We start from the raw sequence: 13,644 nt of genomic DNA on the forward strand, positions 1-13,644 counted from the left end.
TTTCTTCCCTTCCATATATTTACTATGACTCTGTGGAAACTGTAGTCAACAGCTGTTACAATAGGACTCTCATAGCCATAAAGCCTAAAATGAAGATAGCTGGCAATTCTAATATCAAAATAAATTGTGCTATTTAACAATTAAATTTTATCTGTTACTGAAATTGCAATAATGGGCCAAATGGGGAGAAAGGCTGAACTACATAAGGAGACAATTTATACAATTATATCTCCGGAAACACTTCACTGTCTATGGAGTGTATATGACTTCTCTTAGTATATATATGTCACATATTAAGATGTCTCCAAGAATAAATTAGTACTGTGTTCTTTAGTAAATTATGACCACTAAGTATGTTTTACTAAGCTATTTGAAGATACATAATATCAAGATAGGTAAGTAATTTGTCTCATCACATGTGTATCTACCTGTGGAGAATATCTTCTCTTATATGCAAAATAACAAGGTAAAATAAGTGCTACATTATTTTGGGGATAGGAGGGCTGTTTGGTTTTGTTTTTTTATCTGTTTATCTGTTTGTTTGTTTTTGGTTTGTTTGAGACAAGATTTTTTGGTGAATCCCTGGCTGAACGGAACTATTTCTGTAGACGAGGCTTGCCCCAAATTCAGAGATCTGTCAGTCTTCTATGCCAGTGTAATGAGTCAAAGGCTGCGTCAGCACATCTGCTCAAAAGCTAAGCTGTGTTACAGAGAAAACCATTGGGAAAAAATACGATAATTCATGATATTGAGAGAAATATCCAGATGTAGAACCATTGTTGTACAATTTCTGAAAAATAAGGCCAAATTAGTAAATGCTGCATTAAACCATGGTTTGTTGCCCCTCCACGTGTAACAGATAGGAGTAAGTTTACTTCACATGTTATTATTCATGTACCTTTTTGGAAAACATGCTTTTTTCCATCTATGAATTTTCCTTGTAATTGAATACTGTTCTCATAGGATATACATACAGAATATAAATACTCTGTTGATCGGAATAATAAATGAGACTTTACTAGTTCACACCATCAGGGGTAGCTGTTAATCTAGGAAGTCAGGACTGCTCCCTCAAGCTCAGAGAACAATCAGGAAAACTAGGGTTAAGGAATTTTGCTGCATGCAGGAAACACACCTCAGTGACAAAGACAGACACTACCTCAGAATAAGTGGCTGGAAAACAAATTTCCAAGCAAATGGCCTAAAGAAACAAGCTGGAGTAGCCATCCTAACATCAAAGAAAATTGACTTTCAACCCAAAGTCATTAAAAATTATCAGGAATGACACTTCATATTCATCAAAGGAAAAATCCACCAAGATGAATTCTAAATCCTAAATATCAATGCTCCAAATGCAAGGGCCTTTATATTCATCAAAAAACCCTACTAAAGCTCAAAACACACATTGTACATCACATGAAAACAGTAGATTTAAACATCCGATGCTCATCACTAGACAGATCATGGAACCATAAATTATACAGATATAGAGAAACTAACAGAAGTTATAAACCAAATTCATTTAACAGATATTTATAGAACATTCCATCCTAAAACAAAAGGATAGACCTTCTTCTCAGCACCTAGTGGAACCTACTCCAAAACTGACCATATAATTGGCTGCAAACAGTCCTCAACAGATAAAGGAAGATAGAAGTGATCCCATGCATCCTAAAACAACAGCATGCACTAAGACTGGCCTTCATAACAACAATAATGAGAGAAAGCCGACATATACATGGAAGTTTAACAATGCTCTCCTCAAAGACAATTTAGTCAAGGAAAACATAAAGATAAATTAAAGACTTCTTAGAACTTAATGAATATGAAGGTACAACATTCACAAACTTATGGAACACAATGAAAGCTGTACTAAGAGGAAAACTCATAGCTTTGAGAGCCTGCAAAAGGAAACAGGAGAGAGCAGATGTCAAAACCTTGACAGCACACCTAAAAGCTCTAGAACTAAAAGAAATAAATAAACCCAAGAGGAGTAGAAGGCAGGAAATAATCAAACTCAGCGCTGAAATCAACCAAGTAGAAATGAAAAAGACTATATAAGGAATAAATAAAACCAGGAGCTGGTTCTTTGAGAAAAATCAACAAATAGATGAAGCCTTAGCCACAGTAAACAGAGGTCACAGAGAGTGTAACTAAATTAACAAACTCAGAAATGAAAAGGGAGACATAACAACAGAATCTGAAGAAATTAACAAATCATCAGATCCTAGTACAAAACCCTATATTCAACAAAACAGGAAAATCTTGAGGAAATGGACAATTTTCTACACAGATACCAGGTACCAAAGTTAAATCAGGAAGAAATAAACCAGCCAAACAACCCCATAACTTCAAAAGAAATAGAAGCAGTTATTAAAAGTCTCCCAAACGAAAAGAGCCCAGGTCCAGATGGGAACAGTGCAGAATTCTATCAGACCTTCATAGAAGACTTCATACCAATACTGTCCAAACTATTCTACAAAATAGAAACAGATGGAGCACTACCAAATTCCTTCTATGAAGCCACAAGTACTCTTATGCCAAAACCACACAAAGACCGAACAAACAAAGAGAAATTCAGACCAATTTCCCTTAAGAATATTGAGACAAAAATATTCAACAAAATTCTTGGAAACCGAAAATACAAACACATCAAAACAGTCATTCATATGGTCAAGTAGGCTTCATCCCAGGAATACAGGGATGGTTTAATATACGAAAATCCATCAATGTAATCCACTATATAAACAAGGTCAAATATAAGAAACACATGGTCATTTCATTAGATGCTGAGAAGGCATTTGACAAAATTAAAAACCTCTTCATGATAAAAGCCCTGGAAAGATCAGGAATACAAGGTCCATATTTAAACATAGTAAAAGAAATACACAGCAAACCAGTAGATAACATTAAACTAAATGGAGAGAAACTGGAAGCAATCCCACTAAAATTAGGGACTAGAAAAGACTTCCCACTCACTACTTCTTCAATATAGTACTCGAAGTCCTAGACAGAGCAATCAGAGAGGAAAAGGAGGTCAATGGGATACAAATTGGAAATGAATAAAACAAAATATCACTATTTGCAGATGATATGATGGTGTAGTTCACCAACCCCAAAGATCCACCAGAGAACTACTTAACACAATAAAAAATTTCAGCATTACCCAGTGTCCGGATATAAAATTAAGTTAAAGAAATCAGTAGCCTTCCTCTACTCAAAGGATAAACAGGCTGAGAAAGAAATTAAGGAAATAACACCATTCACAATAGTCCAACATAGTATAAAGTAGATTGCTGTGACTTTAAACAGGCAAGTGAAAGATCTCTGTAACAAGAACTTCAAGTCATGGAAGAGAGAAATTGAGCAAGATCTTAGAAGATGGAAAGATCTTCCATGCTCTAGAATTGGCAAGATTAATATAGTAAAGATGGCCATATTGCCAAAAGCAATCTATAGATTAAATGCAATCCCCATCAAATCTCCATCTCGATTCTTAGAGATAGAAAGACCAATTTGCAAATTCATTTGGAATATCAAAAAAACCCAGGACAGCAAAAACTATACTCAACAACAAAAGAACTTCTGGGGGAATCACGATCCCCTACCTCAAGCTGTATTGCAGAGCAACACTTACAAAATGTGTATGGTATTGGTACAGAGACAGGCAGGTAGATCAGTGGAACAGAATTGAAGACCCAGAAATGAACCCACATAGCTATGATCACTTGATCTTTGACAAAGGAGATAAAACTATGCAATGGAAAAATGATAGCATTTTCAACAAAGGGTGCTGGTTCAACTGGTGGTCAGCCTGTAGAAGAAAGCAAATCAATCCATTTTTATCATCATGTACAAAGCTTAAGTCCAAGTGGATAAAGGACCTCCACATCAAACTAATAGAAGAAAAACTGGGGAAGAGTCTTGAACACATGAGCACTGGGGAAAATTTCCTGGACAAAACAACAATGGCTCATGCTTTAAGATCAAGAATGAACAAAAGGGACCTCATAAAACTGCAAAGCTTTTGCAAAGCAAAAGACACTGTCATTAGGACAAAATGGCAAACAACAAACTGGGAAAAGATCTTTACCAATCTTACATCTGATAAAGGGCTAATATCCAAAATATACAAAGAACTCAAGATCTTAGGCTCCAGAGAGCCAAATATCCATATTAAAAATAGAGTACAGAGATAAACAAAATATTCTCAGCTGAGGAATATTGAATGGCCAAAAAGCATCTAAAGAAGTGTTCAACTTCCTTACTCATCAGGGAAATGCAAATCAAATCAACCCTGAGAGTCTACCTCAGACCAGTCAGAATGGCTAAGTACAAAAACTCAGGTTACAGCAGATGCTGGCAATGATATGGAGAAAGAGGAACACTCCTCCAATGTTGGTGAAACTGCAATCTGGTTCAAGCGCTCTGGAATTCAGTCTGGAGGTTCCTCAGAAAATTGGATATTCCACTACCTGAGGACCCAGCTATATATCTCTCTTGGTCATCTACACAAAGGGGCTCTAACATACAACAAAGACACATGCTCCACTGAATTCATAGCAGCCTTATTTATAATAGCCAGAAGCTGGAAAGAACCCAGATGCCTTTCAACAGAGGAATGGATTTTTTAAAATGTGGTAAATCTACACAATGGAGTACTACTCAGCTATGAAAAACAATGACTTCATGAAATTCATGGACAAATGGATGGAACTAGAAAATATCATCCTGAGTGAGTTTACACAATCACAGAAAAACAGATTTCTCTTGCACTCACTGATAAGTGGATATTAGCCAAAAAAGCTAGAATTACCCAAGATACAATCCACAGGTCACAAGAGACTCAAGAAAATGATGACCAAAATGTGGATACTCCCACTCTTTCTTAAAAGGTGGGAAATAATCCATAGGAAGGGATATGCAAGCAAATTTTACAGCAGTGACTCAAAGAACAGTCCTTCAAAGCCTGCCCCACATGTGGCCCAATTATATACAGCCACCAAAACTACATAAGAATGATGAAGCTAGAAAATGCATGCTGAAAGGGACCAAATAAAGGTCTCCCATGAGACACATCCAGAGCATGTCCAATACAGAGGTCAATGCTAGCAGCAGTCCTCGGAACTGAGAATATGGTGCCCTTGTGTAGAGTCTGACGAAGTATTGAGGGAGTTGAAGAAGCTTGCAACCACATAAAAACAACAATGTTAACAAACAAGAGCTTCCAGCGACTAACCCACTACACAAAGACTATACCTGGACTGACCCAGGGCTCCAACTGCATATCTAGCAAAGAATAGACTTGTTGGGGTACCAGGGTAAGGGGAAGCCCTTGGTCCTGCTCAGGTTGGATCTCCAATGCAGCAGAGTAAGTAAGGGGGGCAATAAGGGGAGTCTATAGTGTTCACTACCCAGTGCAGGTGAGGAAGGGTAGGGGTGGGTGGTTATGGACAGGAAACTGGGAAACAGAATAAGGTTTAAAGGTAAGTAAAGAAATGTATCTAATAAAAATATAAAAACAAAAAGAATTATTAAAAATTATTCCTATAGGTAAGTTTCACAAATAGATAATATCAGTTTTAAAGTTATTACCGGTTCAACAAAATATAGGTATATGTATGTATATTTCAGGCAGACAAGATAGTTCCATGGGTATAGGTGGTTGACACCAAGCCTACCTGTTGATTACAGTTCATTCCCAAGAACGCACACAGTGTGAGGAAAGAACCAATTTCCACAAGTTGTTGTCTCTCTTCTCACTAGGGCAGTCACGTGACAATACACACAAATGATTAGCTAAATCTTATTGGTAAAATATACCATTTCGAAATTGTGAAAATTAGTCATTGTTTCATTTGTGTTCACTAGAGTTTTGCACATATGTTTGCAGAGTGAATATGCCTGCTGTTCCTCCTGAGATATTTCTCATGGTACCTGAAATATTACTATACAGCCCTACTTGAAAAAGAAAAATGGTATTCTGAATACAACTCACTTACCCCACTTGTACCATCCAAGGTCATCTGAGGCTGTTCTAATTCTTCTGTTTGACATTCTTTTGTAACTTTTAGCTGCAGAAAGTCACGTTTCGATCTGAAAATCATATTGTAAAATAATTAGGCTCACAGATAAATTAAACACAACAGAGAGCTCCTGAAATATTTAGATACTTTTCTAAAATTATTCAAGTGAATGGCTTGGTAACCATCATTTTTCTGGCTGTGCAATGTTATCCACACAGCAAGTTTTGAGATGAGGTTAAAAGTATGCATTTCTACTTCTGTGCATGTGGTCCTTGAACATATAAAGCATGCATACTGCTGAACCCCAACCCAGCATGCAGGTCCATAATTCAAACAACTTCAGGCAGGAACTTCTCCATGGCACCAGAAAGGACTCTTATCAGAAATGCTATGACTTCATCTTGTAATGCTTATTTCCTTTATGGGCTCTCAATTGCCCATAAAGGCAGTATTGCTTTCCACTGTACCTCTCTTGCTGCTCCAGCATGTCCTCTTCTCTACTTGCAGCATCTACTTGTGACTGGGATCTAAATGTCTGGGCCTAGGTGGAAGATAAATATGTTAGTCATAGTCCAAAACATGCTGTGCAATCCTGCAGTTCTGCAGTCCTACACTATGTTCAATTTTCTCAGGAAATATGAAAGTTTCTTCCCTTCCATGTATTTATTATGACTCTGTGGAAACTGTAGTCAACAGCCATTACAAAAGGATTCTCATTGTTATAAAGCCTAAAATGAGGAAAGCTGGCAATTGTAATATCAAAATAAATTGTGCTTTTTAACAATTAAATTTTATGTATTATTGAAATTGCAATAATGGGCCAAATGAGGAGAAATGGTAAACTACATAAGATAATAATTTATACAATTATGTCTCAGGAAACACTTCACTGAATATGAAGAGAATATGACTTGTATTAGTATATGTTACATATTAGGATGTCTCAAAGAATAAATTACTACTGTGTTCTTTAGGAAATTATTACCCCTAAGCATGTTTTACTAAATGCTATTTGAAGATAAATAACATCAAGAGAGGTAATTTGTCTCATCACATTTGTATCTATGTGTGGAGAATATCTTCTCTTATATGCAAAAAACCAAGATAAAATAAGTGCGACATTATTTTGGGGACAGGAGGGCTGTTTGGTTTTTTTTGTTGTTGTTGTTGTCGTTGTTTATCTGTTTGTTTGCTTTTTTTTTTTGGTTTGTTTGAGACAAGATTTTTAGGAGAATCCCTGGGTAACAGGAATTATTTCTGTAGGTGTCGCTTGCCACAAATTCTAAGATCTGTCACTCTTCAAAGCTTGTGTAATGAGTCAAAAAGGCTGTGTCAGCATATCTGCTCAAAAGCTAAGCTGTTTTAAAGAGAAAAGCATTGAGAAACAACAGGAAAAGTCATAATCTTGAGAGAAATATTCAGATTTAGAACCATTGATGCCCAATTTCTGAAAAATAAGGCCAAATTAGTAAATTCTACATTAAAATTTTTTTGGTGCTCTTCCATGTGTAGCAGATAGGAGTAAGTTTACTTCACATGTTGTTATTTATGTACATTTTCGAAAACATGCTTTTTTCCATCGATGGCTTTTCCTTGTTTTTGAATATTGTACTCATAGGATTTTTCTTAACGTTCAGAATATAAAGAGTCTGATGATCTGACTAATCCATGAGACTTTACTGGTTCACACCACCCGGGGTAGCTGTTTATCTATGAAGTCAGGACTGCTCCCTCAAGCTCAGAGAGCAATCAGGAAAATGGGGTTAAGGAATTTTCCTGCATGCACGAAACACACCTCAGTGACAAAGACAGATACTACCTCAGGATAAGTGGCTGGAAAATAACCTTCCAAGCAAATGACCTGAAGAAACAAGCTGCAGCAGCCATCCTAACATCAAACAAAATTGACTTTCAACCAAAAGTCATCAAAAAATATCAGGAAGACAATTCATATTCATCAAAGGAAAAATCCACCAAGATGAACTCTCAATCATAAATATCATTGCTCCAAATGCAAGGGCATTTACATTCATCAAAGAAACCTTGCTAAAGCTCAAAGCACACATTGCATATCACATGAAAATAGTAGGAGATTTAAACACCCCACGCTCATCATTAGACAGATCATAGAAACAGAAATAATACAGAGACATAGAGAAACTACAGAACTTATAAATCAAATGCATTTAACAGATATTTATAGAACATTCCAGCCTAAAACAAAAAGATATACCTTCTTCTCAGCACCTACATCAACATTGACTATATAATTGGCCACAAAACAGGCCTCAACACATACAGGATGATATAAATGATCCCATGCATCCTAAAAGAACAGCATGCACTAAGACTGGTCTTCATAACAACAATAATGAGAGAAAGCCCACATATACATTGAAGTTTAACAATGCTCTCCTCTATGACAACTTGGTCAAGGAAAACATAAAGGAAGATGTGATGACTTCTTAGAACTTAATGAATATGAATATAAAACATTCCCACACTTATGGAACAAAATGAAAGTGGTACTAAGAGGAAAACTCATAGCTCTGAGAGCCTGCAAAAAGAAACAGGAGAGAGCAGATGTCAAAACCTTGACAGCACACCTAAAAGCTCTAGAACTAAAAGAAATAAACCCAAGACGAATAGAAGGCAGCAAATAATCAAACTCAGCGCTGAAACCAACCAAGTAGAAATGAAAAAGACTATATAAGGAATCAACAAAACCAGGAGCTGGTTATTTGAGAAAATCAACAAATAGATAAAGCCTTAGCCAGAATAAAGAGAGCTCTCAAAGAATGTATCAAAATTAACAGAATCAAAAATGAAAAGGGAGACATAACAACAGAATCTGAAGAAATTTAAAAAATCATCAGATCCTACTATAAAACATTATATTCAACAAAGTGAGAAAATCTGGAGATAATGCACAATTTTCTACACAGATAGCAGGTACCAAAGTTAAATCAGGAAGAAATAAACCAGCTAAATAACCCCATAACGCCTAAAGAAATGAAGAAGTTATTAAAAGTCTCCCAAACAAAAAGAGCCCAGGTCCACATGGGATCAGTGCAGAATTCTATCAGACCTTCATAGAAGACTTCATACCAATACTGTCCAAACTATTCTACAAAATAGAATCAGATGGAGCACTACCAAATTCCTTCTATGAAGCCACAAGTACTCTTATGCCAAAATCACACAATGACCCAGCAAAGAAAGAGAACTTCAGACCAATTTCCGTTCGGAAAATTGACACAAAAATGTTCAACAAACTTCTTGGAACCCAAAATCAAGAATACTTCAAAACAATCATTCATCATTTTAAAGTAGGTTTCATTCCAGGGGTGCAGAGATGGTTTAATATTCGAAAATCAATCAATATAATCCACTATATAAACAAAGTCAAATATAAGAAACACATGGTCATTTCATTAGATGCTGAGAAAGCAATGACAAAATTAAAAACCTCTTCATGATAAAAGTCCTGGAAAGATCAGGAATACAAGGTCCATATCCAAACATACTGAAAGCAAAACACAGCAAACCAGTAGATAACATCAAACTAAATGGAGAGAAAGTAGAAGCAATCCCACTAAAATTAAGGACTAGAGAAAGACTTCCCACTTACTACTTCTTCAATGTAGTACTCGAATTCCTACCCAGAGCACTGAGACAGCCAAAGGAGGTCAAAGAGATACAAATTGGAAAGGAAGAAAACAAAATACCACTATTTGCAGATGATATGATGGTTTACTTCAGCAACCCCAAAAGTTCCACCAGAGAACTACTTAACACAATAAACAATTTCAGCATTACCAAGTGTCTGGATATAAAATTAAGTTAAACAAATCAGTAGCCTTCCTCTACTCAAAGGATAAACAGGCTGAGAAAGAAATTAAGGAAATGACACCCTTCACAATAGTCCAAAATAGTATAAAATAGATGGTGTGACGTTAAACAGGCAGGTGAAAGATGTGTATGACAAGAACTTCAAGTCTCTGAAGAAAGAAATTGAGGAAGATCTCAGAAGATGGAAAGATCTTCCATGCTCATGAATTGGCAGGATTAATATAGTAAAGTTGTCCATTTTGCCATAAGCAATCTACAGATTAAATGCAATCCCCATCAAAACTCCCTCTCGATTCTTTGTAGAGATTGAAAGAGCAATTTGCTAAACATTTGGAATAACAAAAAACCTAGGATAGCAAAAGCTATACTCAACAATGAAAGAACTTCTGGGGGAATCACGATCTCCTACCTCAAGCTATATTACAGAGGAACAGTTCTAAAATGTGAATGGTATTGGTACAGAGACAGGCAGGTAGATCAGTGGAACAGAATTGAAGACCCAGAAATGAACCCACATAGCTATGATCACCTGATCTTTGACAAAGGAGATAAAACCATGCAATGGAAAAATGATAGCATTTTCAACAAAGGGTGCTGGTTCAACTGGTGGTCAGCATGTAGAAGAATGCAAATCAATAGATTTTTATGACCATGTACAAAGCTTAAGTCCAGGTAGATAATGGGCCTCCAAATCAAACCAGATACCCTAAAACTAATAGAAGAAAAATGGGGAAGATTCTTGAACACATATGCACTGGGGAAAATTTCCTGACAAAAACAATGGCTCAGGCCCTATGATCAAGAATCAACAAAAGGGATCATAAAACTGCAAAGCTTTTGCCAAGCAAAGTCACTGTCATTAGGACAAAATGGCAAACAACAGATTGGGAAAAGTTCTTCATCTCTTACATCTGAAGGGGGCTAATATCTAAAATATACTAAGAACTCAAGAAGTTAGACTCGAGAGAGACAAATAACCATATTAAAAATGGAGTACAGAGATAAACAAAACATTCTCAGCTGACGAATATCAAATGGCCAAAAAGTACCTAAAGAAATATTAAACTTCCTTCCCAATCATTGAAATGCAAATCAAATCAACCCTGAGATTCCACCTCAGAGCAGTGAGAATTGCTAAGATCAAAAACTCCCTTGACAGAAGATGCTGGCTAGGATGTCAAGAAAGAGGAACACTCCTCCAATGTTGGTGAGGCTCCAAACTGCTTCAGCCACTCTGGAAATCAGTCTGGAGGTTCCTCAGAAAATTGGATATTCCACTACCTGAGGACCAAGGTATATATCTCTCTTGGGCATCTACACAAAAGATACCCTAACATACAACAAAGACACATGCTCTACTGTGTTCATAGCAGCCTTATTTATAAAACCCCGAACCTGGAAAGAACCCAGAGGCCTTTCAACAGAAGAAAGGTTTCAAAAAGTGTGCTACATCTACACAGTGGAGTACTACTCATCTATGAAAAACAATGACTTCATGAAATTCATAGGCAAATGGATGGAACTAGAAAATATCATTCTAAGTGAGTTTACATAATCACAGAAAAACACACTTCTCTTGCACTCATTGATAAGTGGATATTAGCCAAAAAGCTCAAATTACCCAATATGCAATCCAGAGCTTGCAAACACATAAAAACAACAATGCCAACCAACCAGAGCTTCCAGTGACAAAACCACTACACAAAGACTATACATGGACTGACCTAGGGCTCCAACTGCATATCTAGTAAAAATATACTTATTGGGGCACCAGAGAAGGGGAATCCCTTGGTCCTGCCAAGGTTGGACGCCCAGTGCAGCGGATTATGGGGGGGCAATAAGGAGGTTCTATAGTGTTCACTATCAGGTGGGGGTGAGGGAAGGGGGGGAATGGGTGCTTATGGACAGGAAACTGGGAAGTGGAACAAGGTTTGAAATGTAAGAAAAGAAATATATTTAATAAAATAATTAATTAAAAAATCATGCCTAAGTGTGAGTTTCACAAATAGATAACATCAGTTTTAAATTTATTAGAGATTCAAGAAAATATATGTATATGTATACATATGTCAAATGGACAAGATAGCTTCATGGGTAAAAGTGGTTGAGACGAATCCTGCCTGTTGATTAGACTTCATTTCCAGGAACGCACACAGTGTGAGGAAAGAACCAAGTTCCACACATTGTTGTCACCTTTCCATACTCACTAGGGCAGTCACGTGACAATATACACAAATGATTAGCTAAATCTAATTTGTAAAATGTATCATTTCAAAATTGTGAAATTTATTCATTGTTTCATTTGTGTTCACTGGAATTCTGCAATATGTTTGCAGAGTGAATATGCCTGCTGTTGCTCTTGAGATATTTCTCATGATGCCTGAAATATTACTATACAGCCTTACTTGAAAAAGAAAAATGGTATTCTGAATACAACTCACTTACCCAACTTGTACCACCCAAGGTCATCTGAGGCTGTTCTAATTCTTCTGTTTCACATTCTGTTGTAACTTTTAGCTGGAGAAAGTCACGTTTCGAGCTGAAAACCATATTGTACAATAATTAGGCTCACAGATAAATTAAACACAATAGAGAGCTCCTGAAATACTGAGATACTTTCTAAAATTATTCAAGTTAATGGCTTGGTAACCATCATTTTTCTGGCTGTGCAATGTTATCCACACAGCAAGTTTTGAGGTAAGGTTAAAAGTATGCATTTCTACTTCTGTGCATGTGATCCTTGAACATATAAAGCATGCATACTGCTGAACCCCAACCCAGCACGCAGTTACATGATTCAAACAACTTCAGGCAGTAACTTCTCCATGGCACCAGAAAAGAGTCTTATCAGAAATGCTACGACTTCATCTTGTACTGCTTATTTCCTTTATGGGCGCTCAATTGCCTTGCCATATTGCTTTCCATTGTACCTCTCTAGCTGCTCCAGCATGTCCTCTTCTCTACTTGCAGTATCTTTTCGTGACTGGGAGCTAAACATCTGGGCCTAAATGGAAGATAAATGTGTTAGTCATAGTCTAAAACATGCTGTGCAATCCTGCAATTCTGCAGTCCTGCACTATGCTCAATTCTCTCAGGAAATATGAAAGTTTCTTCCCTTCCATGTATTTACTGTGACTCTGTGGAAACTGTAGTCAACAGCTGTTACAATAGGACTCTCATAGCCATAAAACCTAACATGAGGATAGCTGGTAATTCTAATATCAAAATAAATTGTGCTTTATAACCGTTAAATTTTATCTGTTACTGAAATTGCAATACTGGGCCAAATGGGGAAAATGGTAAACTACATAAGGTAATAATTTGTAAAGGGCCGCAATAACATTCGCCACCACTAGATGACGCTGGCTTCCACTGCGCCCCACGTGGAAGGCTGAGTCAGACAAGATGGCGCTAGCCTTCGCTGCGCCAGCCGACTCCCTATCGGGGAAATTAACTGTGTGCGCATGTCCAAGAGTGCCTTCGTGCCAGGTCTTTGCCCATTCCGGGGCGTGCCTGATGAGGTCATGAGTAAGCAACCAATCAGGTGTGGATGCGCCATGCTAGGGTGTTTATAAGCGCGCCATGCCGGCGCGCGGGGCTTCCTCTTTTAAGATTATAATAAAGTTGGTCATGGTAAGGATTTCTATGTACCCGCGTGTTTCTTGCCGGCGAGAAATCGCGCGTGGGACAATAATTTATACAATTATATCTCAGATAACACTTCACTGAATATGAAGTGAATATTACTTGTATTAGTATATGTTAC

The 13,644-nt window shown here is 37.0% G+C and overlaps 1 protein-coding gene across 17 annotated transcripts in view; it reads right to left on the reverse strand.

Moving 5' to 3' along the window:
- LOC103690071 (interaptin-like) overlaps positions 1-13,644 on the reverse strand; it is a 280,846-nt gene that overhangs the window by 88,294 nt on the left and 178,908 nt on the right. For 14 of the 17 annotated variants that reach the window (XM_063277012.1, XM_063277025.1, XM_063277016.1 and 11 more), the window contains 4 exons: positions 12,809-12,882; positions 12,324-12,417; positions 6,494-6,567; positions 6,003-6,096 (listed from right to left, as the gene is read on the reverse strand). In XM_063277012.1, the coding sequence (XP_063133082.1) occupies positions 6,003-6,096; positions 6,494-6,567; positions 12,324-12,417; positions 12,809-12,882 (336 nt within the window). The remainder of the gene's footprint in view (positions 1-6,002; positions 6,097-6,493; positions 6,568-12,323; positions 12,418-12,808; positions 12,883-13,644) is intronic. The other 3 variants (XM_063277026.1, XM_063277019.1, XM_063277017.1) reach the window with 2 other exon arrangements.

Source organism: Rattus norvegicus, chromosome 17, assembly GCF_036323735.1.
Source record: "Rattus norvegicus strain BN/NHsdMcwi chromosome 17, GRCr8, whole genome shotgun sequence".
Classification (NCBI taxonomy): Eukaryota; Metazoa; Chordata; class Mammalia; order Rodentia; family Muridae; genus Rattus; species Rattus norvegicus.